Consider the following 26,483-nt stretch of genomic DNA (forward strand, 5'->3'; position numbering starts at 1 on the left):
TATTCTTTCGTGATTCATATAGAGCATGCAATTTTAAGCAACTTTCTAATTTACTCCTATTATCAATTTTTCTTCGTTCTCTTGCTATCTTTATTTGAAAAAGAAGGCATCTAAGCTTTTTTTCTTGGTTCAGAACTCTGGACAGCACTTTTTTTATTGGTGGATGAATTTATCCACCAATCAGCAAGGACAACCCAGGTTGTTCACCAAAAATGGGCCGGCATCTAAACTTACATTCTTGCATTTCAAATAAAGATACCAAGAGAATAAAGAAAATGTGATAATAGGAGTAAATTATAAAGTTGCTTAAAATGTCATGTTCTATCTGAATCACGAAAGAAAAAATTTGGGCTCAGTGTCCCTTTAATAAAAATATATTTGGACTTGACAGTTTTTTTCATATTCTATATTTATAACTGATAAGTTCTCACTGTTCTAATATTGCAACCTCACTGTAACAATAGTGTTATTAATTAAGAAACTGTTTCTTAGAGTGCAGTCACAATATTACAAGTATAACACGTTCAGAATAGTGAGAAATTACTGTATGTATAATAAACATACCCACACTCCCCCAACTCCTATAAGAAAAATAGAATTTCTCCAACATAGGTGTGTCCGGTCCACGGCGTCATCCTTACTTGTGGGATATTCTCTTCCCCAACAGGAAATGGCAAAGAGCCCAGCAAAGCTGGTCATATGATCCCTCCTAGGCTCCGCCTACCCCAGTCATTCTCTTTGCCGTTGCACAGGCAACATCTCCACGGAGATGGCTAAGAGTTTTTTGGTGTTTAAATGTAGTTTTTATTCTTCAATCAAGTGTTTGTTATTTTAAAATAGTGCTGGTATGTACTATTTACTCTGAAACAGAAAAGAGAAGAAGATTTCTGTTTGTGAGAGGAAGATGATTTTAGCAAACGTTACTAAAATCGATTGCTGTTTCCACACAGGACTGTTGAGATGAAGTAACTTCAGTTGGGGGAAGCAGTTGGCAGACTTTTCTGCCTGAGGTATGATGGCCACATTTCTAACACGACTTGGTAATGCTGGAAGGCTGTAATTTTCCCTATGGGGACCGGTAAGCCATTTTCTTAGATTAAGTATGAGAATAAAGGCTTTTATAAGGGCTTAAAAAAACTGGTAGACATTTTTCTGGGCTAAAACGATTACTTGCTAAGCATATTTGACAGATTATAGCGCCTTATAATTATTATAATCTTGGGGATTGTTGTTAAAAAACGGCAGGCACTGTATGAACACCTTTTTCAGATGGGGGCCTTTCTCTAGTCATAGGCAGAGCCTCATTTTCGCGCCACTAATGCGCAGTTGTTTTTGGAAGGCAAGGCATGCAGATGCATGTGTGAGGAGCTAAGATACACTGAAAAAGCTTACAGAAGGAGTCATTTGGTATCGTATTCCCCTCTGGGCTTGGTTGGGTCTCAGCAAAGCAGATTCCTGGGACTGTATAGGGGTTAAATGTAAAAACGGCTCCGGTTCCGTTATTTTAAGGGTTAAAGCTCTGAAATTTGGTGTGCAATACTTTTAAGGCTTTAAGACACTGTGGTGAAATTTTGGTGAATTTTGAACAATTGCTTCATACTTTTTCGCATATTCAGTAATAAAGTGTGTTCTGTTTAAAATTTAAAGTGACAGTAACGGTTTTATTTTAAAACGTTTTTTGTGCTTTGTTGACAAGTTTAAGCCTGTTTAACATGTCTGAACCATCAGATAAACGATGTTCTATATGTATGAAAGCCAATGTGTCTCCCCATTTAAATATATGTGATAATTGTGACATGGTGTCCAAACAAAGTAGGGACAATGATGCCACAGATAATAATAGTGCCCAAGATGATTCTTCAGATGAGGGGAGTAAGCATGGTACTGCATCACCCCCTTCTGTGTCTACACCAGTTTTGCCCACACAAGAGGCCCCTAGTACATCTAGTGCGCCAATTCTTATTACCATGCAACAATTAACGGCTGTTATGGATAATTCTATTGCAAATATTTTATCTAAAATGCCTACTTATCAAAGAAAGCGCGATTGCTCTGTTTTAAACACTGAAGAGCAAGAGGACGCTGATGATAACGCTTCTGACATACCCTCACACCAATCTGAAGGGGCCAGGAGGGAGGTTTTGTCTGAGGGAGAAATTTCAGATTCAGGGAAAATTTCTCAACAAGCTGAACCTGATGTTGTAACATTTAAATTTAAATTAGAACATCTCCGCGCACTGCTTAAGGAGGTATTATCTACTCTGGATGATTGTGACAATTTGGTCATTCCAGAGAAATTATGTAAGATTGATAAGTTCCTAGAGGTTCCGGTGCCCCCCGATGTTTTTCCTATACCCAAGCGGGTGGCGGATATAGTAAACAAGGAATGGGAAAGGCCCGGCATACCTTTTGTGCCTCCCCCTATATTTAAGAAATTATTTCCTATAGTCGACCCCAGAAAGGACTTATGGCAGACAGTCCCTAAGGTCGAGGGGGCGGTCTCTACTCTAAATAAACGCACTACTATTCCCATAGAAGATAGTTGTGCTTTTAAAGATCCTATGGATAAAAAATTAGAGGGTTTGCTTAAAAAAATGTTTGTTCAGCAATGTTACCTTCTTCAACCAATTTCATGCATTGTTCCTGTCACTACGGCAGCGTGTTTCTGGTTCGAAGAACTAGAAAAGTCGCTCGATAAAGAATCTTCGTATGAGGAGATTATGGGCAGAGTTCATGCACTTAAATTGGCTAACTCTTTTATTCTAGATGCCGCTTTGCAATTAGCGAGATTAGCGGCGAAAAATTCAGGGTTTGCTATCGTGGCGCGCAGAGCGCTCTGGCTGAAGTCTTGGTCAGCGGATGTGTCTTCCAAGACAAAATTACTTAACATCCCTTTCAAGGGCAAAACACTGTTGGGCCCGATTTGAAAGAGATTATTTCAGACATCACCGGAGGAAAGGGCCACGCCCTTCCTCAGGATAGGTCTTTTAAGGCTAGAAATAAGCCTAATTTTCGTCCCTTTCGCAGAAACGGACCAGCCTCTACTTCTACATCCTCTAAGCAAGAGGGTAATACTTCTCAACCCAAACCAGCCTGGAGACCGATGCAAGGCTGGAACAAGGGTAAGCAGGCCAAGAAGCCTGCCACTGCTACCAAAACAGCATGAAGGGATGGCCCCCGATCCGGGACCGGATCTGGTGGGGGGCAGACTTTCTCTCTTTGCTCAGGCCTGGGCAAGAGATGTTCAGGATCCTTGGGCACTAGAAATAGTTTCTCAAGGTTATCTCCTGGAATTCAAGGAACTACCCCCAAGGGGAAGGTTCCACAGTTCTCAATTATCTTCAAACCAAATAAAAAGACAGGCATTCTTACATTGTGTAGAAGACCTGTTAAGGATGGGAGTAATTCATCCAGTTCCAATAAGAGAACAAGGGATGGGGTTTTACTCCAACCTGTTCATAGTTCCCAAAAAAGAGGGAACGTTCAGACCAATTCTAGATCTCAAGATCCTAAACAAATTTCTCAGGGTCCCATCGTTCAAAATGGAAACCATTCGAACGATCCTTCCTACCATCCAGGAAGGTCAATTCATGACCACGGTGGATTTAAAGGATGCGTACCTCCATATTCCCATCCACAAGGAACATCATCAGTTCCTAAGGTTCGCTTTTCTGGACAAGCATTACCAGTTTGTGGCACTTCCATTCGGGTTAGCCACTGCTCCGAGAATTTTCACAAAGGTACTAGGGTCCCTTCTAGCGGTTCTAAGACCAAGGGGCATTGCAGTAGTACCGTACTTGGACGACATCCTGATTCAAGCGTCGTCTCTGTCAAAGGCAAAGGCTCATACGGACATCGTCCTAGCCTTTCTCAGATCTCACGGATGGAAAGTAAACATAGAAAAAAGTTCTCTTTCCCCGTCAACAAGAGTTCCCTTCTTGGGAACAATAATAGACTCCTTAGAAATGAGAATTTTTCTGACAGAGGTCAGAAAATCAAAACTTCTAAGCTCTTGTCAAGTTCTTCATTCTGTTCTTCGTCCTTCCATAGCGCAGTGCATGGAAGTAATAGGATTGATGGTTGCAGCAATGGACATAGTTCCTTTTGCACGAATTCATCTAAGACCATTACAACTGTGCATGCTCAGACAGTGGAATGGGGATTATACAGACTTGTCTCCGACGATTCAAGTAGATCTAAGGACCAGAGATTCACTCCGTTGGTGGCTAATCCTGGACAATCTGTCACAGGGAATGAGCTTCCGCAGACCAGAGTGGGTCATTGTCACGACCGACGCCAGTCTGGTGGGCTGGGGCGCGGTCTGGGAACCCCTGAAAGCTCAGGGTCTATGGTCTCGGGAAGAGTCTCTTCTCCCGATAAACATTCTGGAACTGAGAGCGATATTCAATGCTCTCAAAGCTTGGCCTCATCTAGCAAAGGCCAAATTCATAAGGTTTCAATCAGACAACATGACGACAGTTGCTTATATCAACCATCAGGGGGGAACAAGGAGTTCCCTGGCGATGGAGGAAGTGACCAAGATAATTCAATGGGCGGAGGATCACTCCTGCCACTTGTATGCAATCCACATCCCAGGAGTGGAAAATTGGGAAGCGGATTTTCTGAGTCGTCAGACATTCCATCCGGGGGAGTGGGAACTCCACCCGGAAATCTTTGCCCAAATAACTCAATTATGGGGCATTCCAGACATGGATCTGATGGCGTCTCGCCAGAACTTCAAGGTTCCTTGTTACGGGTCCAGATCCAGGGATCCCAAGGCGACTCTAGTAGATGCACTAGTAGCACCTTGGACCTTCAACCTAGCTTATGTTTTCCCACCGTTTCCTCTCATTCCCAGGCTGGTAGCCAGGATCAACCAGGAGAGGGCTTCGGTGATCTTGATAGCTCCTGCGTGGCCACGCAGGACTTGGTATGCAGACCTGGTGAATATGTCATCGGCTCCACCATGGAAGCTACCTTTGAGACAGGACCTTCTTGTTCAAGGTCCATTCGAACATCCGAATCTGGTTTCTCTCCAACTGACTGCTTGGAGATTGAACGCTTGATTTTATCAAAGCGTGGGTTTTCAGATTCTGTAATAGATACTCTTATTCAGGCTAGAAAGCCTGTAACTAGAAAGATTTACCATAAGATATGGAAAAAATATATCTATTGGTGTGAATCTAAAGGATTCCCATGGAACAAGATAAAAATTCCTAGGATTTTATCCTTTCTACAAGAGGGTTTGGAGAAGGGATTATCTGCAAGTTCTCTGAAGGGACAGATTTCTGCGTTATCTGTTTTACTTCACAAAAGGCTGGCAGCTGTGCCAGACGTTCAGGCGTTTGTTCAGGCTCTGGTTAGAATCAAGCCTGTTTACAGACCTTTGACTCCTCCCTGGAGTCTCAATCTAGTTCTTTCAGTTCTTCAAGGGGTTCCGTTTGAACCCTTACATTCCGTAGATATTAAGTTACTATCTTGGAAAGTTTTGTTTTTGGTTGCAATTTCTTCTGCTAGAAGAGTTTCAGAGTTATCTGCTCTGCAGTGTTCTCCACCCTATCTGGTGTTCCATGCAGATAAGGTGGTTTTGCGTACTAAGCCTGGTTTTCTTCCGAAAGTTGTTTCCAACAAGAATATTAACCAGGAGATAGTTGTACCTTCTTTGTGCCCGAATCCAGTTTCAAAGAAGGAACGTTTGTTACACAATTTGGACGTAGTCCGTGCTCTAAAATTCTATTTAGAGGCCACTAAAGATTTCAGACAAACTTCTTCTTTGTTTGTTGTTTATTCTGGTAAAAGGAGAGGTCAAAAAGCATCTTCTACCTCTCTTTCTTTTTGGCTTAAAAGCATTATCCGTTTGGCTTATGAGACTGCCGGACGGCAGCCTCCTGAAAGAATCACAGCTCACTCCACTAGGGCTGTGGCTTCCACATGGGCCTTCAAGAACGAAGCTTCTGTTGACCAGATATGTAAGGCAGCGACTTGGTCTTCACTGCACACTTTTGCCAAATTTTACAAATTTGATACTTTTGCTTCTTCAGAGGCTATTTTTGGGAGAAAGGTTTTGCAAGCCGTGGTGCCTTCCATTTTAGGTGACCTGATTTGCTCCCTCCCTTCATCCGTGTCCTAAAGCTTTGGTATTGGTTCCCACAAGTAAGGATGACGCCGTGGACCGGACACACCTATGTTGGAGAAAACAGAATTTATGCTTACCTGATAAATTACTTTCTCCAACGGTGTGTCCGGTCCACGGCCCGCCCTGGTTTTTTTAATCAGGTCTGATGAATTATTTTCTCTAACTACAGTCACCACGGTATCATATGGTTTCTCCTATGCATATTTCCTCCTGTACGTCGGTCGAATGACTGGGGTAGGCGGAGCCTAGGAGGGATCATATGACCAGCTTTGCTGGGCTCTTTGCCATTTCCTGTTGGGGAAGAGAATATCCCACAAGTAAGGATGACGCCGTGGACCGGACACACCGTTGGAGAAAGCAATTTATCAGGTAAGCATAAATTCTGTTTTTTTTTGTTTGTTCTTTATTAACAAAGGAGGTCGCAGACATAACTAATATATAGACGTTCCGTGGGAGTTTCAGGGTCGTTCCATGGGAGTAATCTGTATTTAAATGGGCAAACATTTTAGTGAGTTTTTAATTTTAAAAGCACTATCCTCCATCTTAGATGCACTTTTTCTAGTCATATCAGTCTCACCAGCTTTTCAGTGGCAATATATTCCATTGTGAGGAATCCCCCCGCCGCTGAGATTACGGATAACTGGCGATGTTGTTAGACTTTTACTTAAACTGTGATCCCTATTATTTCCTATGGAAGACACATCGTCACTTGTCGGAACAGAGAGGGTCAGGCCACTTTGCTTTACAATTTTGCCAAACCTACGAATTGCGAGACTGGCAAAGTCAAAAAGGCAATTTCTCGTGGATCTGACGATCCTTTTCTCATCAGGCTGTTTTATGAGAAGATTTAGTACAAGTAGTTGATCTGGAATATAAACTAGGACGGTTCACAAAGGCTCTAGATAAATATGCTTCATAATGACAGGGAAGGGTTTTGGGGAACTGTGGAGCTTAGAGGTCTTGCATCAGGTGGTGGATATGCCACTTCTCATTGTAGGCTGCGTTATTCTCGGTGATTGGCTCAGATATGAGAAGGGCTAAGGCCACCTTGCAATACTGCTTGGTGTAGAATGTCTGGTGAAGCAGGGATAGGAGGGCAGATGTGGGATTTACCTGACTCTTACTGCAGTATGGGGTTGAGAGCCCTCAAGAGTTGCATCTATACTCCCTCTCTCCTGTATATTTCTCTTGTTAAGTGTATCCAGTCCACGGATCATCCATTACTTATGGAATATATTCTCCTTCCCAACAGGAAGCTGCAAGAGTCCACCCACAGCAAAGCTGCTATATAGCTCCTCCCCTAACTGCCATATTCAGTCATTCTCTTGCAAGCCTCAACATAGATAGGAGGTCGTGAGAGTCTGTGGTGCTTTCTACTTAGTTTATTCTTCAATCAAAAGTTTGTTATTTTTAAATGGCACCGGAGTGTGCTGTTTATCTCAGGCAGTATTTGGAAGAAGAATCTGCCTGCGTTTTTCTATGATCTTAGCAGACGTAACTAAGATCCATTTGCTGTTCTCACACATTCTGAGGAGTGAGGTACTTCAGAGGGGGAATGGCGTGCAGGTTTTCCTGCAGATAAGGTATGTGCAGTAAAATATTTTTCTAGGAATGGAATTGACTAAGAAAATACTGCTGATACCGAAGTAATGTAAGTAAAGCCTTAAATGCAGCGATAGCGACTGGTATCAGGCTTATTAATAGAGATACATACTCTTGTAAAAATGTGTTTTAAAACGTTTGCTGGCATGTTTAATCGTTTTTTAACATATGTTTGGTGATAAAACTTATTGGGGCCTAAGTTTTTTCCACATGGCTGGCTTAAATTTTGCATAGAAACAGTTAACTGAAGCTTCCCACTGTTGGCTGTGGCAGTTTGTTGTGTCTGTTTTTAAAAACGTCTATGTCGTTTTTTTTTTTTATCTGTTTTTTGCATTAAGGGGTTAATCATCCATTTGCAAGTGGGTGCAATGCTCTGTTACCTTATTACATGTACTGTAAAAATTTCGTTTGTTTTACTGCCTTTTTTTTCACTGTTTTTCAAATTTTGACAAAATTTGTTTCTCTTAAAGGCACAGTAACGTTTTATATATTTGCTTGTTAACTTGATTTAAAGTGTTTTCCAAGCTTACTAGTCTCATTATTAGTCTGTTCTAACATGTCTGACATAGAGGAAGCTCTGTGTTCATTATGTTTTAAAGCCATGGTGGAACCCCATCTTAGAATGTGTACCAGATGTACTGATTTCATGTTAAACAATAAAGATCATTTTTTGTCTTTAAAAACATTATCACCAGAGGATTCTGTCGTGGGGGTAGTTATGCCAACTAACTCTCCCCACGTGTCAGACCTTTTGACTCCCGCTTTAGGGACTCACGCTCAAATGGCGCCAAGTACATCAAGGGCACCCATAGCGTTTCTTTTACCAGGGGATTCTGTCGAGGGGAAAGTTATGCCGACTAACTCTCCCCATGTGTCAGACCCTTCGACTCCCGCTTCAGGGACTCACGCTCAAATGGCGCCAAGTACATCAAGGGCGCCCATAGCGTTTATTTTACAAGACATGGCAAAGGTGGTGAATAATATTCTGGCAGCAGTATTAGTCAGACTACCTGAAATTAAAGGAAAGCAGTTAGCTCTGGGGGTAGATACAGAGCATACAGACGCTTTAAGAACCATGTATGATACTACCTCACAATATGCTTAGTCTGTGGGTGATTTTTTTTGACTCAGGGAAGATGATTTAACCTGATTCTGATATTTCTACATTTAAAATTTATGCTTGAGAACCTCCACTTGTTGCTCAGGGAGGCTTTGGCTGCTCTGAATGAATGTGTACAATCGCAGGGCCAGAGAAATTGTGTAGACTGGATAAATAATATGCAGTGCCGGTGTGTACTGATGTTTTTCCAATACCTAAAGAGGTTTACTAAAAATTTTTTAATAAGGAATGGGATAGACCAGGTGTGCCGTTCTCTTCCCCTCCTATTTTTTAGAAGAATGTTTTCTAATAGTTACCACCACACGGGACTTCTGGCAGACAGTTCCTAAGGTGGAGAGAAGAGTTTCTACTCTAGCTAAGCGTACCACTACCTCTGACGAGGACAGTTGTGCTTTTTAGATCCAATGGATAAAAAATGTTTATTCAACAGGGTTTTATCCTGCAGCCCCTTGCATACATTGCTTCTGTCACTGCTGCTGCGGCGTTCTGGGTTGAGTCTCTTGATGAGGCTTTACAGTTAAGCGACTCCATTGGATGAATATATTTGACAAGCTTATGCTAGCCAATTCCTTTGTTTTCTGATGCCTTGTTCATTTGACTAGACTAACGGCTAAGAATTCTGTTTTTTACTATACTGGCGCGCAGAGCGCTATGGCTTATATCATGGTCAGCTGTCGTGACTTTAATAAATATGCTACTTAACTTCCCTTCAAGGGGCAGACCCTATTCGGGCCTGGTTTGAAGGAGATTATTGCTTATATCACTGGCGGAAAAGGTCATGCCCTTCCTCAGGATAGGTCTAAATCAAGGGCAAAAAAAAAAAAAAGTCTAATTTTCGTACCTTTTAAAAACTTCAGGGCAGGTGTGGCATCCTCTTCCTCTAAGGCAAAACAAGAGGGAATTTTTGCTCAGTCCAAGGCGGTCTGGAGACAATCGGACCTGGAACAAAGATAAGCAGGCCAAGGAGCCTGCTGCTGCCTCTAAGGCAGCATGAAGGAACGGACCCCAATCCGGTAACGGATCCTATAGGGGGCAGACTTTCATTCTTTGCCCAGGCGTGGGCAAGAGATGCCCAGGATCCCTAGGCATTGGAATTTATATCCCAGAGATATCTTCTGGATTTCAAAGATTCCCCCCCAAAAAAAGGGGAGATTTCGCCTTTCACAATTATCTGCAAACCAGATAAAGAAGGAGGCATTCTTACATTGTGTACGAGATCCATCCAGTTCCAAGAGAGGAACAGGGACAGAGTTTTTACTCAAATCTGTTTGTGGTTCCCAAGGAGAGGGAACCTTCAGACCTATTTTGGATCTAAAGATCTTAAACAAATTCCTCAGAATTCCGTCATTTAAGATGGAAACTATTCGTACCATCTTAACTATGATCCAGGAGAGTCAATAGAGGACTACAATGGATTTGAAGGATGCTTATCCTCACATTGTGATGCATAAAGATCACCATCGTTTTTCAGGTTTGCCTTTCTAGACAGGCATTACCAGTTTGTAGCTCTTTCCTTTGGGATATCTACAGCCCCAAGAATCTTTATGGAGGTTCTGGGGTCGCTTTGGCGGTCCTTAGACCACGGGGCATAGAAGTGGCCCCTTATTTAGACGACATCCTGATACAGGCGTCAAACATCCAAATTGCCCAGTCTCATACGGACGTAGTACTGGCATTTCTGAGATCACATGGGTGGAAAGTGAACAAGGAAAGAGTTCTCTATCCCCAATCTCAAGGGTTTCCCTCCTAGGGACTCTGATAGATTCTGTAGAAATGAAAATTTACCTGACGGAGTCCAGGTTGTCAAAGTTTCTAAATTTCTGCCGTGTTTTTTCATCCCATCCACGCCCTTCGGTGGCTCAGTACATGAATGAAATCGGCTTAATGGTAGCGGCAAGGGACATAGTACCGTTTGCACGTCTACATTTCAGACCGCTGCAACTATGCATGCTCAGTCAGAGGAACGGGGATTACACAGATTTGTCCCCCTGTTAAACCTGGACCAAGAGACCAGAGATTCTCTTCTCTGGTGACTATGTCGGGTCCATCTGTCCAAGGGTATGACCTTCCGCAGGTCAGATGGGACAATTGTTACAATAGATGCCAGCCTTTTAGGTTGGGATGCAGTCTGGAACTCCCTGAAGGCTCAGGGATAGTGGACTTAGGAGGAGACCCTCCTTCTAATAAATATTCTGGAACTGGGAGTGATATTCCATGCTCTTCAGACTTGGCCTCAGTTAAGCAACTCTGAGGTACATCATACTCAGTCGGACAATATACACGACTGTGGCTTACATCAGCCATCAAGGGGGAACAGAAGTTCCCTAGCGATGTTAGAAGTCTTACAATAATTCACTGGACAGAGACTCACTCTTGTCTATCAGCTATCCATATCCCAGGTGTTGAGAACTGGGAGGTGGATTTTCTAAGTCGTCAGACTTTTCTTCCGGGGGAGTGGGATTTCCTCCGGAGGTCAAGACCAAGCAGGAGAGGGCTTTGGTGTTTTTGACAGCGCCTGCGTAGCCACGCAGGACCTGGTATGCAGATCTGGTGGACATGTCATCCTTTCCATCACGGTCTCTGCTTCTGAGACAGGTCCCTCTACCTCAGGGTCCTTTCAACCATCTAAATAGAATCAATCTGAGATGGACTGCCTGGAGACTGAACGCTTGATGTTATCAAAGCATGGCTTCTCCGAGTCAGTCATTGATACCTTAATACAGACATGAAAGCCTGTCTCTAGGAAAATTGAACATAGATATGGTGTAAATATCTGATTGTTATGAATCCAAGGGTTACTCATGGAGTAAAGTCTGGATTCCCAGGATATTATCTTTTCTCCAAGATGTTTTTGAGAAAAGGGTTGTCAGCTAATTCCTTAAAAGGGGACAGATTTTTACTCTGTCTATTTTTTTGCACAAGCGTCTGGCAGGTATTCTAGACGTTCAGGCATTTGGTCAGGCTTTGGTTAGATCCAAGCCTGTGTTTAAAACTGTTGCTCCGCCATGGAGCTTAAAGCTGATTCTTAAGGTTCTTCAAGAAGTTCCGTTTGAACCTTTTTTGTTCCATAGATATCAATCTTTATCTTGGAAAGTTCCTTTTGGGTAGCTAATTCCTCAACTCGTAGAGTCTCCAAGTTATCTGTGTTACAATGTGATTCTCCTTATCTGGTCCTTCGTACGGATAAGGTAGTCCTGCGTACCAACCTGGGTTTTTTCCTAAGGTGGTATCTAACAAGTACATCACTCAAGAGATAGTTGTTCCATGCTTGTATCCTAATCCTTCCTCAAAGAAGGAACGTCTATTACACAATATTGGACGTGGTTTGTGCTTTAAAGTTTTACTTACAAGCTACTACAGTTTTCATCAAACGTTCACCTTGTTTGTTGTCTATTCTGGACAGAGGAGAGGTCAAAAGACTTCAGCAGCCTCTCTGTCTTTTTGGTTAAAAAGCATAATTAATTTAGCTTATGAGACTGCTGGACAGCAGCCTCCTGAAGGGATTACAGCTCATTCTACTAGAGCTGTGGTTTTCACTTGGGCCTTTTTTAAATGTGGCTTCTGTTGAACAGATTTACAAGACGGAGTCTTGGTCTGCGCTTCATACTTTTCAAATTTAACAAATTTGATACCTTGCTTCTTCGGAGGCTATTTTTGGGAGAAAGGGTTTTTTACAGGCAGTGGTAACTTCCGTTTAAGTACCTGCCTTGTCCCTCCCATCATCCGTGTACTTTAGCTTTGGTATTGGTATTCCATAAGTAATGGATGATCCGTGGACTGGATACACTTAACAAGAGAAAACATAATTTATGCTTACCTGATAAATTTATTTCTCTTGTAGTGTATCCAGTCCACGGCCCGCCCTGTCACTTTAAGGCAGGTAATTTTTTCATTTGAACTACAGTCACCACTGCACCCTATGGTTTTTCCTTTCTCTGCATGTTTTCGGTCGAATGACTGAATATGGCAGTTAGGGGAGGAGCTATATAGCAGCTTTGCTGTGGGTGGACTCTTGCAGCTTCCTGTTGGGAAGGAGAATATATTCCATAAGTAATGGATGATCCGTGGACTGGATACACTACAAGAGAAAAAAATTTATCAGGTAAGCATAAATTATGTTTTTTGTTTATTGCTGATTTGTACCCTCTTGTCTTTCATTATCAATGTGTTTTACAGATTTAAATGCCCCTGCTACATGTGTGCTAACTGCCATAAAGGAAAATAGAATGCAATACAAAATGTTTAACTTTAATTATACTTGCATTATTTAAGTCCCCCATTCTCTTAAAGGGACAGTCAACACCAAAATTGTTATTGTTTAAAAAGATAGATAACGCCTTTACTACCCATTCCCCAGCTTTGCACAACTAACATTGTTATATTAATATGCTTTATAACATTTAAACCTCTATATTGCTGCCTGTTTCTATGGCACTACAGACAGTCTCTTATCACATGCTTTTTTTTTATTAGGTTTTCACAACAAGAGACTGCTAGTTCATGTTGGCCATATAAATAACATTGTGCTCTTTCCCGTGGGTTGTGGCTGACACTGCACTAATTGGCTAAAATGCAAGTCAATAGATAATAAATAAATAGCCATGTGATCAGGGGCTGTTAAAAGAGGCTTAGATACAAAGTAATCACAGAGGTTAAAAGTACATTAATATAACCATGTTGTCTGTGCAAAACTGGGGTATGGGTAATAAGGTGATTAGCTATCTTTTTAAACAATAATAATATTGGAGTTGACTGTCCCTTTTAATTTAAAGGGGCAGTAAACAGTTTGAGATTGTAATATAAAATGCTTAGTTATGCATATTAAACAACTGCAATCTACTTTCATTATTTGTTTTAACCCTGAAGGAGCACATGGCAGGCTTCTCAAGCATAACCCTGCCACATATCTCTGCCTAATTTGCAGTTTATCTTCTCATTTCTGCTGAAGCCAAACAGTGAAGGTTTTGTTAATACAATGACAGTGGCAAGCCCTGTCCTCTCCAGACTCGTAATGATTGGCTCCTCTAAATGAGAGAAGTGGTGGGTGGAGTTTGACCATTGATAAACAATTACATCAAACCAGGTTTTTATCTGTTTTAAAGGCGATTACTGTGCCAATTCCCTTGGCAGTAACTGCAGAGCTTATTTATATCTGTCTCTAGCTGGTTTCTGTAGAGTTGACAAGATAAAAGGCTTTTAAAAGATACTACATTTTGTGTGTTCTCTAGTAACAAGCCAAGATTGGCTCCCCCATATAACGAAAGTGTTGGGGGTGTTTGGCCTTTGACAATTGCAGGATACAGTGTTATGGGTGCCTGAGGACTGGAATTGAAACCCCCCTGTTCTATAGTTCTAGTGTATTAGGGTAGCATAAACAGCAGCATCTTCCGTTGCTTTTTAAATATGGCTGGTGTGTATTTCTGATTGTCAGTGGGCTAGAGAGTAACCAGTGTTTGGCACTGCCTGCAATAAATGCCTAGTCCCAAATGAAGACGGTTTCTGTTAAAATGTTTTCACATGCGGGTCTCAGTGTGTGTTTTGTTATGCGAGTATTCTTTAAGTAAGTGTAACCAATGACAAGGAACTCACAAGTGGTTGCTATGGGCGTTAAATTGCACGCCCATCATACACATAAACGACCTATATGGAGCTGTTACATATACTATGTCTTTTAGGGAGGGGATTTGTCTTTGTGTTGGAAACATATGCTGGTCATTAAAGAGACACTCAAGTCAAAATTAAACTTTCATTATTCAGATAGAGCAGCAATTTTAAACAACTTTCCAATTTACTTTTATTAACAAAATGTGCACAGTCTTTTTATATTTAAACTTTTTGAGTCACCAGCTCCTACTAAGCATGTGCAAGAATTCACAGAATAAACGTGTATGCATTTGTGATTGGCTGATGGCTGTCACATGGTACAGGGGGAGTGGAAATAGACATAACTTTTAAAACTGTCAGAAAAAAAATTAGTACTCATTTGAAGTTTAGACTAAGTGCTATTTCATTGTCTTATCTTGTATTTGTTTATTATACAAATCCTACTGTGTTGACTGGTCCTTTAAAGGGACTTGAGTCAAAATTCAGATAGTGTCATTTTTAAGACACTTTTAAATTATCTTCTATTATCCAGTTTGCTTTGTTCTCTTGGTATCTCTTATTGAAAAGCATATGAACTTTTGCTCAGAAGCAACAATGCATTACAAGAGCTAGCTGGTGATTGGTGGCTGCACACATTTTGTCTTTTGTCATTGGCTCACCAGTTGTGCTCAGCTAGCTCCCAGTAGTGTATTCCTGCTCTGGAGCTGACTTTTAGTTACCAGTTTCATCTCTTTGCATGGGTTAAACTCATAGTTATGTGTAAGTAATTGTGCACTAATAACCTTTTCTAACTTATGCCTTTTTTAATGTCTCTCATAAGACGAGTGCTCACTAATGTTTGCCCTTAAACATCTGCTGAAAGGGACATTAAACTTGACAAGTTTTTATTGTGCTTATTAAAGGGACACACTCCTCGCATTTATAAAAAAAATCAGGGCAGGAACATCTGAATTGAAATACAAAACACTGTAGTAGATATTAGAATGCCATCTTGTAGATGCAACAAAGATAATTACTGCAATAACCTATTAATATCTTATAAGCCTACAATTCCTCAGTACATTTCCTTATTCGTTATTAAGTACATGGCAGGCAATAGAGCACAGTAAGCAAGACGAAAGGGAACATATTGCAATCTTTTATCACTTTACAAGCCGGTAAGGTGTCCCACTGAGAGGTGCCCCTAGGCAGCTGCTTACATTGCCTAAAATTAAATCTAGCCCTGTGTATTCTTGTTTCTTCTTAGTTTGAATTGTGTTTTCTTGTGACTTCCTCTGTCAATACGTTTTATTTCCCCACCTCCGTTTACTGCTTTCTTACAGCCCTCTGTATAAAACATCTAAGTGAAGTAGTTGTAAGTTGTGATAAATTTCTCTAATCTCTTAATGCAGTGCATTCGTCTGATAGAAGCCGAGTGGATCTCATCATCCCAAGAGAACAGTGCTTCTACTTGAGAGCAGAGAATGCAGTTGAGAGGCAGAGGTGGCTGGTGGCCTTGGGATCTGCCAAAGCATGCCTGGGGGACAGCACAAGCCAGAGAGCAAAAGGTTAGTGTGTGTGTGTCACATGTTTAGCGGGAGCCTCACCGCTCATCTAATTATAGAAAGTACTGCAAATTATTTATATGTCCATTACGGTACAGTCACACTTTGTTTATTCTCAAGGTTTTTCTGCTTACTGTATATGATATTGATTTACAGAGCTTTATTCTAGTAATTTAAAGGGCCACTAAAGTCAAAATTACAGTTTCATGATTCAGATCAAACATGCAGTTTAAAAAGATAATCAAGAGGGCGGAGCTAGCTGCCATACCAAACAGACGTACTATGTGTGAGCTCCGTGTATTATAAATTATAAAAGTTGAATTTAGGCACTAAAGTTACTCTTTTTTTCGGGACACATAACCCCCCTGGAGTTTGGAGGGACATTGGCCTTCTGGAAGGGAGCCGACCAAGATTAAGAAGCACTACAGCGGGTGGCCAGATATACGGAGGCAAGTCTGCACCAGGAGCTTCAGGCACCAAGTGTACTACAGATTGTAAGCCATGGAGGAGATGTATTTTTACTTCCAAGGAATGATGGAAGAATTTGAACAGAAGATTTGCAAACGGATCGACATGCTGATCCTGATTCTGCAGCCCACGAGGGAATCGACTGCTTACTGTCCGCCAAAGATGGCGGCGCCTGACGAGTCAGCTGCCTTAGACATTCTCAGCTCCTCTGATGTCAAGCAGAGAGACCCGACCCCCTCTACGGATAGCCAAGTTCTAACTGTAGCCTATGATACCCGAGTGAAGGCCGGACAGGGGGAACATGCCGGCGCCAATTCTTACTTTTGGTCTCCCTTGATGCAGACTGTGAAAGTGACTGCGGGGCCAGAGAGGGGGGGGGGGGACCCGGAGTGTGCTCTTATGGTTTGTGCGGCCGATCAGATGTGGAAGGAAACGGCAGCTCCTGGGGGTCTGTGCGAGACTTGGGTAGGAGTGACTGATCCCTCAGAGTCCCGACAGTTCACGTTCCTCAGGATGGAGTTCACACAGTCCTTGCCGTGCTCTATGTCGGCTGGACATGGTCCACGGCAGTCACGGTGCTTACACAAGGTTGGTGTTGGCTAAAGTCCAGGACTGATACAGGTGGAGTTTGAGACTCTACAACAGTGACACCTTCGGACTATTTCTTTAATCTAATCTTGTTTTCCACTACTTCTCTGGTGTTCAAGTCCTTCATATATACCAATGTCAATTGCTTAACTAGCAGCTCAAAGAACAGTTCCCACTCTGTGGCATTTATAGTAGCTATAGGCCAGCACTTTACTATATATTTATATATCCCTCAGTAGATTTATTAAAATGTATCCTGAGGTTCTACCTAAGTCCCTACTTTTCAGTATGTAATCAGGATACCCTCAGATACCTATACATTTTGCTCATGTGTATATACCACTTACTTTATTTGCTATAAGAGTACAGGTCATATCTCAATATGTACATAGTCCATTGGTCTAGCATGTGCATGGTAATCTGTGTAAAATGTCCATGCCTCAAAAGCTATCCCTTAAGATTCTGTGTATGCTGTTTGGCAGTGAGGTAAATAATCCTATGGAAATGGTTGGCTGTAATAATCTTATGCAAATGGTGGGCTGTCGGCGGCCGAGACAGCACATTAGGTATGCTGATGTTACTCACTTGTTTTATAGAAGATTGTTTTATATACTTGCGATGCATTGCCTTACTTGTACTTTGCCTCTCAAATTCATAGAATTTGCATATGTTGTAATCCATGGACGTATAATATTTTCTAAAGGTATGCGGACTAAATTTTTACTATGTGCATCATATATACCGCACTATGACCATATAATATACAGAAACTGTAGTTATGAGACAGATGTGAATTCCAAGAATAGTTTTTGTTCCACAGAGGGTGCTACCTGCCTAGGAGAGGTATCTCTCACACTTTTATATTTGGTCTTATTGTGTAGATGTTAATACGTTATTTATTCACTGTGCATTTTGAGGTCCTACAAGGGCATATAGCAATTTAAAGGGCACACCAAGGGATCTCGTGCCACACCTTATCACTGTATCCCCCATCACTTACCCCTTACATTTATTTCATACCTGAGGTCCATATGTGGCCACTAATGGTTAACTGGGGTACGCTTTACACTAACATTCATATACTTAGGGGGTCTCTCGCTTCTTATTAGTACCCTATTTATGCATTAGGCCCAGGAGCGGTCATGTTAACATTCCCCCTATTTTGCACCCCTTATTTAATTATGGGTTATGCTGAATGTATTGTGAAAGACCTTTTTACCAAATATATAACCCACCTATGGTTTGCACGGGTAAAGGGGGACCAAACCCCTCCGCAAATTCCGGCAGAGTTAGGGAGTCTCTGTCCTTCTATCTACCACATATATAACCCTCCTATGGTTTGCACACAGCTGTGGACGGCTTAAGAGAAGCCTCTTTATGGTTGGGAGGTTCATGCGTTGAAATTGTGAAATTGTAGATATTATAAAGTCTGTTAACTATATCAAGGACAAAAACAAGCCTGCATAGGTTATGATTTGGTCATTATCATTAGGCTTATTCTAAGTAAGTTTGTTTTTAATTTGTGTTATTTGTCCTCCTGAGAATGTACTTAGTTAAAATGAGGTAATATACATGGCTAACCAAGGCGCCTTTTGCTTAAGATATGCTTAAATTCTACAGCTGTGCAGACATGTTTGTTTGGATCCAATATGCAAATCCTGATGTATGTCAAATGGGCATGTTGCCATGATGTTTCATTTAGAAATTGTATTTTTGTTTGCCATATTACCTCAATAAAAATTACTTTTCAAAAAAAAAATAAAAAAAATTAATCAAATTCAATATACTTTCATTATCAAAACATGTGCATTATTTCTCTTGTTAAGTGTATTCAGTCCACGGGTCATCCATTACTTATGGGATATATACTCCCTTCCCAACAGGAAGTTGCAAGAGGATCACCCAAGCAGAGCTGCTATATAGCTCCTCCCCTCACATGTCATACCCAGTCATTCTCTTGCAACTCAACTAGATAGGACGTTGTGAGAGGTCTGTGGTGTTTTTTATACTTTAGTTTATTTCTTCAATCAAAAGTTTGTTGTTTTAAATGGCACCGGAGTGTGCTGTTTGTTCTCAGGCAGTATTTGGAAGAAGAATCTGCCTGCGTTTTCTATGATCTTAGCAGAAGTAACTAAGATCCACTGGCTGTTCTCGCACATTCTGAGGAGTGGGGTAACTTTCAGAAAGGGAATAGCGTGTGGGGAATCCTGCAAACAAGGTATGTGCAGTAAATTATTTTTGTAAGGAATGGAATTGACTAAGAAAATACTGCTGATACCGATGTAATGTAAGTACAGCCTTAAATGCAGTAGCGACTGGTATCAGGCTGATGAATGTATGTACAATAAGTAATTTTCTAAGGAATGGAATTTGACTAAGAAAATACTGTTAATACTGAAGTAATGTATGAGCCTCAACTGCAGTAGAAGTGACTGGTAGCAGGCTTATTAATAACACTACCTAACTTTTAAAAGTGCATGTTTAAAACTTTTACTGGCATGTTATTCGTTTTTTGTGAGGTACTTTGGTGATAAATCTTTTTGGGGCATGATTTTCCACATGGCTGTCGTTTATGTCTACATAGAAACGGTTGTCTGAGGTTTCCCACTGTTGTAATATGAGTGGGAGGGGCCTATTTTAGCGCTTTTTTGCGCAGTAAAAATTCAGTTTCAGTCTTCCTGTTTCTTCCTCCTTGATCCAGGACGTCTCTAGAGAGCTCAGGGGTCTTCAAAATTAATTTTGATGGAGGTAATCAGTCACAGCAGACCTGTGACAGTGTGTTTGACTGTGATAAAAACGTTAATTGTTAAATTGATTATCCGTTTTTGGGTATTAAGGGGTTAATCATCCATTTGCTGGTGGGTGCAATGCTTTGCTAACTTAATACTTTTACTGTGAAAATTTGGTTGCTATAACTGATTTGGTTCATTGTTATTTCAACTGTGACGATTTTTTTGTGCTTCTTAAAGGCGCAGTAGCGTTTTTTATATTGCTTGTTAATTTATTTGAAAGGATTTTCCAAGCTTGCTAGTCTCATTGCGAGTCTGTTTAAACATGTCTGACACAGATGAATCTGTTTGTTCACTATGTTTGAAGGCCAATGTGGAGCCCCATAGAAATATGTGTACTAAATGTATTGATGTCACTTTGAATAAGTTATATCTGTTAAGAAATTATCACCAGACGACGAGGGGGAAGTTATGCCGACTAACTCTGCTCACGTGTCAGTACCTTCGCCTCCCGCTCGGGAGGCGCGTGATATTGTGGCGCCAAGTACATCAGAGAGGCCCATACAAATCACTTTGCAAGACATGGCTGCTGTTATGACAGAGGTATTATCTAAATTACTTGAATTAAGAGGCAAGCGCGATAGCTCTGGGTTAAGGACAGAGCGCGCTGATGATGTGAGAGCCATGTCTGATAATGCGTCACAATTTGCAGAACATGAGGACGGAGAGCTTCATTCTGTGGGTGACGGATCTGATCTAGGGAGACCGGATTCAGAGATTTCTAATTTTAAATTTAAGCTTGAGAACCTCCGTGTATTGCTAGGGGAGGTATTAGCGGCTCTGAATGATTGTAACACGGTTGCAATTCCAGAGAAAATATGTAGGCTGGATAGATACTTTGCGGTACCGGTGTGTACTGACGTTTTTCCTATACCTAAAAGGCTTACAGAAATTATTAGCAAGGAGTGGGATAGACCTGGTGTGCCCTTTTCCCCTCCTCCAATATTTAGAAAAATGTTTCCAATAGACGCCACCACACGAGACTTATGGCAGACGGTCCCTAAGGTGGAGGGAGCAGTTTCTACTTTAGCTAAACGTGACTTCTAAATCTAAATTGCTTAATATTCCTTTCAAAGAGCAGACCTTATTTGGGCCCGGCTTGAAAGAAATTATTGCTGACATTACTGGAGGTAAGGGTCATACTCTTCCTCAGGACAGGGCCAAATCAAAGGCCAAACAGTCTAATTTTCGTGCCTTTCGTAACTTCAAGGCAGGAGCAGCATCAACTTCCTCCCCTTCAAAACAGGAAGGACCTGTTGCTCGTTACAGACAGGGCTGGAAAACTAACCAGCCATGGAACAAGGGCAAGCAGGCCAGAAAGCCTACTTCTGCCCCTAAGACAGCATGAAGAGAGGGCCCCCTATCCGGAAACGGATCTAGTGGGGGGCAGACTATCTCTCTTCGCCCAGGCTTGGGCAAGAGATGTTCAGGATCCCTGGGCGTTGGAGATCATATCTCAGGGATATCTTCTGGACTTCAAAGCTTCTCCCCCACAAGGGAGATTTCATCTTTCAAGGTTATCAGCAAACCAAATAAAGAAAGAGGCATTTCTACACTGTGTGCAAGACCTCTTAGTAATGGGGGTGATCCACCCAGTTCCGCGGATGGAACAAGGGCAAGGGTTTTACTCAAATCTGTTTGTGGTTCCCAAGAAAGAGGGAACCTTCAGACCAATCTTGGACCTAAAAATCTTAAACAAATTCCTAAGAGTTCCATCATTCAAAATGGAAACTATTCGAACCATCCTACCCATGATCCAAGTGGGTCAATACATGACCACGGTAGACTTAAAGGATGCCTACCTTCATATACCGATTCACAAAGATCATTATCGGTACCTAAGATTTGCCTTTCTAGACAGGCATTACCAGTTTGTAGCTCTTCCCTTCGGGTTGGCTACGGCCCCGAGAATCTTTACAAAGGTTCTGGGCTCACTTCTGGCGGTTCTAAGACCGCGAGGCATAGCGGTGGCTCCGTATCTAGACGACATCCTGATACAGGCGTCAAGCTTTCAAATGGCCAAGTCTCATAAAGAGATAGTTCTGGCATTTCTGAGGTCGCATGGGTGGAAAGTGAACGTGGAAAAGAGTTCTCTATCACCACTCACAAGAGTGTCCTTTCTAGGGACTCTTATAGATTCTGTAGAGATGAAAATTTACCTGACGGAGTCCAGGTTATCAAAACTTCTAAATGCTTGCCGTGTCCTTTATTCCATTCCACGCCCGTCAGTGGCTCAGTGCATGGAAGTAATCGGCTTAATGGTAGCGGCAATGGACATAGTCTCACATCTCAGACCGCTGCAATTATGCATGCTAAGTCAGTGGAATGGGGATTACTCAGATTTGTCCCCTCTGCTAAATCTGGACCAAGAGACCAGAGATTCTCTTCTCTGGTGGCTTTCTCGGGTCCATCTGTCCAAGGGTATGACCTTTCACAGGCCAGATTGGACGATTGTAACAACAGATGCCAGCCTTCTAGGTTGGGGCGCAGTCTGGAACTCCCTGAAGGCTCAGGGATTATGGACTCAGGAGGAGAAACTCCTCCCAATAAATATTCTGGAGTTGAGAGCAATATTCAATGCTCTTCTAGCTTGGCCTCAGTTAGCAACACTGAGGTTCATCAGATTTCAGTCGGACAACATCACGACTGTGGCTTACATCAACCATCAAGGGGGAACCAGGAGTTCCCTAGCGATGTTGGAAGTCTCAAAGATAATTCGCTGGGCAGAGTCTCACTCTTGCCACCTGTCAGCGATCTACATCCCAGGCGTGGAGAACTGGGAGGCGGATTTTCTAAGTCGCCAGACTTTTCACCCGGGGGAGTGGGAACTTCATCCGGAGGTCTTCGCTCAACTGATTCATCGTTGGGGCAAACCAGATCTGGATCTCATGGCGTCTCGCCAGAACGCCAAGCTTCCTTGTTACGGATCCAGGTCCAGGGACCCGGGAGCGGCGCTGATAGATGCTCTGACAGCCCCTTGGGTCTTCAACATGGCTTATGTGTTTCCACCATTTCCGATGCTACCTCGACTGATTGCCAAGATCAAACAGGAGAGAGCATCAGTGATTCTGATAGCACCTGCGTGGCCATGCAGGACCTGGTATGCAGACCTAGTGGACATGTCGTCCTGTCCACCATGGTCTCTACCTCTGAGGCAGGACCTTCTAATACTAGGTCCTTTCAATCATCCAAATCTACTTTCTCTGAGGCTGACTGCATGGAGATTGAACGCTTGATTCTATCAAAGCGTGGCTTCTCAGAGTCAGTTATTGATACCTTAATACAGGCACGGAAGCCTGTTACCAGAAAAATTTACCATAAGATATGGCGTAAATATTTATATTGGTGCGAATCCAAGAGTTACTCATGGAGTAAGGTTAGGATTCCTAGGATATTGTCTTTTCTACAAGAGGGTTTAGAAAAGGGCTTATCTGCTAGTTTGTTAAAGGGACAGATTTCTGCTCTGTCTATTCTCTTACACAAACGTCTGGCAGAAGTTCCAGACGTCCAGGCTTTGGCTAGGATTAAGCCTGTGTTTAAGACGGTTGCTCCTCCGTGGAGCTTAAACTTGGTTCTTAAAGTTCAAGGGGTTCCGTTTGAACCCCTTCATTCCATTGATATTAAGCTTTTATCTTGGAAAGTTCTGTTTTTGATGGCTATTTCCTCGGCTCGAAGAGTCTCTGAGTTATCGGCCTTACATTGTGATTCTCCTTATCTGATTTTCCATTCAGACAAGGTAGTTCTGCGTACTAAACCTGGGTTTTTGCCTAAGGTAGTTTCTAACAGGAATATCAATCAGGAGATTGTTGTTACATCATTATGTCCTAATCCTTCTTCAAAGAAGGAACGACTTTTGCGTAATCTGGACGTAGTCCGTGCCCTGAAGTTCTATTTACAGGCAACTAAAGATTTTCGTCAAACTTCTTCCCTGTTTGTCGTGTACTCTGGTCAGAGGAGAGGTCAAAAAGCTTCGGCAATCTCTCTCTCCTTTTGGCTTCGTAGCATAATACGTTTAGCCTATGAGACTGCTGGACAGCAGCCCTCTGAAAGAATTACAGCTCATTCCACTAGAGCTGTGGCTTCCACCTGGGCCTTTAAGAATGAGGCCTCTGTTGAACAGATTTGCAAGGCTTCGACTTGGTCTTCGCTTCACACTTTTTCAAAATTTTACAAATTTGACACTTTTGCTTCTTCGGAGGCTGTTTTTGGGAGAAAGGTTCTACAGGCAGTGGTTCCTGCCTTGTCCCTCCCATCATCCGTGTACTTTGGCTTTGGTATTGGTATCCCATAAGTAATGGATGACCCGTGGACTGAATACACTTAACAAGAGAAAACATAATTTATGCTTACCTGATAAATTTATTTCTCTTGTAGTGTATTCAGTCCACGGCCCGCCCTGTCTTCTAAGGCAGATTTAAATTTTAATTAAAACTCCAGTCACCACTGCACCCTATGGTTTCTCCTTTCTTGTCTTGTTTCGGTCGAATGACTGGATATGACATGTGAGGGGAGGAGCTATATAGCAGCTCTGCTTGGGTGATCCTCTTGCAACTTCCTGTTGGGAAGGGAGTATATATCCCATAAGTAATGGATGACCCGTGGACTGAATACACTACAAGAGAAATAAATTTATCAGGTAAGCATAAATTATGTTTTTTATACGCACACTTTCTCAGGCTCCAGCTCCTACTGAGCATGTGCAAAAGTGCACAGTATATATGTATATGAATTTTGTGATTAGCTGGTGCCTGACACGATGCAGGAGAGGGAAAATTTTGAGTAACTTTGAAATTTGCATTCTTTTTATTGTGAGTTTGTCAATTCTGCTGTATTAGCGCTGCGGAATCTGTTGGCGCTCTACAAATAACCGATAATAATAATAATAATAATTTAGTGGTCCTTTTTAATTGTTGCCATGGGCACATACTAACACCCCTTTCTGATAGTAGCTTATGGATACACAAGTTCTCCACCATAACCAAAGCTTGACCAGACAGAGTGCCAATTATATGTACCATGTACATGAGCCTTTGCCCAGGGGTGGTATGTCCCCCTCGAACATTTGTTTTATTGGAGGACCCCTAATGTTTTTCTTGTTTTTAACTATGTGTCAATAAACATTTTTATTTCATGGAGGATCTATGGTGCTTTGTACATTACAGTTTTAGCTCACTGCAACAAATTGTGGTGTACATACGAGCTACACTTATTATATCTATTTAAAGGGACATGAAACCCAATTTATGTTCCTGATTCAGATAGAGCATACAACTTTCCAATTTACTTCTATTATGCAATACACTACTGGGAGCTACCTGAACACATTGGCTGAGCCAATGACAAGACATTTATGTGCAGCTACCAATCACCATCTAACTCCCTGCGGTGCATTGCTGCTCCTGAGCCTATCCTTTCCTTCTTAATATAAGGAGAGTCCACGGCATCATTCCTTACTGTTGGGAAATACTGAACCTGGCCACCAGGAGGAGGCAAAGACACCCCAGCCAAAGGCTTAAATACCTCTCCCACTTCCCCCATCCCCCAGTCATATTTTGCCTTTAGGCACAGCAGGATGGCAGAGAAGTGTCAGAAAATTTGTAGTAGTTCCTTAGGAAAGGTATCTGCCTTTCGATATGGGACTGGAGTTTTAAGTAGTCTTGTCAGCCTCTCAGTGAGAGCATTGACGGAAGTTAGAGTCTGGAGATGCAGGGAGAGTCTTTTTTTCTTTCTGCGAACCCATCCAGACTCACTGTTAACAGCTCCTAAGTAATCGGTGTTGACGAGTTTCACTGCCTTCTTCTCATTTAAGTCCATGTCAGGAGCGATACTACAAGACTGTCACACTTGAGAGGCTGTGTTTCTGTTCCACAGCATGGATTCTGGTAAGATTATTTCAATTTTTACATATGTTGAAAACGCTAGAAGACAGGGTCACAGTGTGGCTCCTTTTATCATTATAGAATCATGGGTTAATATCTCCTGAGGGGGATTATTGAACAGTGGGGATTATTCAAATGTGATGCTTTGATTTTGTGCTGCTTTATGTGTGAGATTTATTGGACTCATAGACAGTTCGATATGTGGCTGGAACACACAGGTTTTTACTTTCACTTTGAACGCTGCGCAGCTTGGTGCGCAAGGCAGGCCTACCCCTACTATGAGAAAAAGCAAGCCATGTGACCGGGAGTGGTCTTGCTTTTATTTCCTCTTTCCTGACTGAGCTGGCTGTCGGAGAATACGCTTTCTCTCTGTATTGACTGGGTCTAGGAGGTGGTGAGTATCCCAGCCATTGGGAGTATAAAGGTGCCGTTTTTTAAAAATAAAAAATATTTTATTTTCTGTGTCCTGTCATTCGCTTAAGCTATGGAGGATTCTGAGATACTAGAGGGTACTCCCTAATACCTGTTTATATTGTGAGGAGGCCTTGGTATGCCCACCCTTTCAATTATGTTCCACATGCCTTGAACACGTTATTAGGTCTAAGAAGGTTAACCCCTTTAGTACCACTGAGTCGTCCACCTCTGAGGACTCGCCATCACATGAGGTGCATACCCCTCAGTCATCTCCTTCTACACACACTGCTTACCGTAGCACGCCTGATCCTCCATCTGGAGGGAGCCTTTTACCATCAG

General features: G+C 42.1%; 1 protein-coding gene across 1 annotated transcript in view; it reads left to right on the forward strand.

Moving 5' to 3' along the window:
- The window catches only part of LOC128654401 (pleckstrin homology domain-containing family A member 3), a 242,946-nt gene that overhangs the window by 35,781 nt on the left and 180,682 nt on the right, over positions 1 to 26,483 (forward strand). The window contains exon 3 of the mRNA XM_053708297.1: positions 15,854 to 16,009. Within this exon, the coding sequence (XP_053564272.1) occupies positions 15,854 to 16,009 (156 nt within the window). The remainder of the gene's footprint in view (positions 1 to 15,853; positions 16,010 to 26,483) is intronic.

Source organism: Bombina bombina, chromosome 3, assembly GCF_027579735.1.
Source record: "Bombina bombina isolate aBomBom1 chromosome 3, aBomBom1.pri, whole genome shotgun sequence".
NCBI classification, from domain to species: Eukaryota; Metazoa; Chordata; class Amphibia; order Anura; family Bombinatoridae; genus Bombina; species Bombina bombina.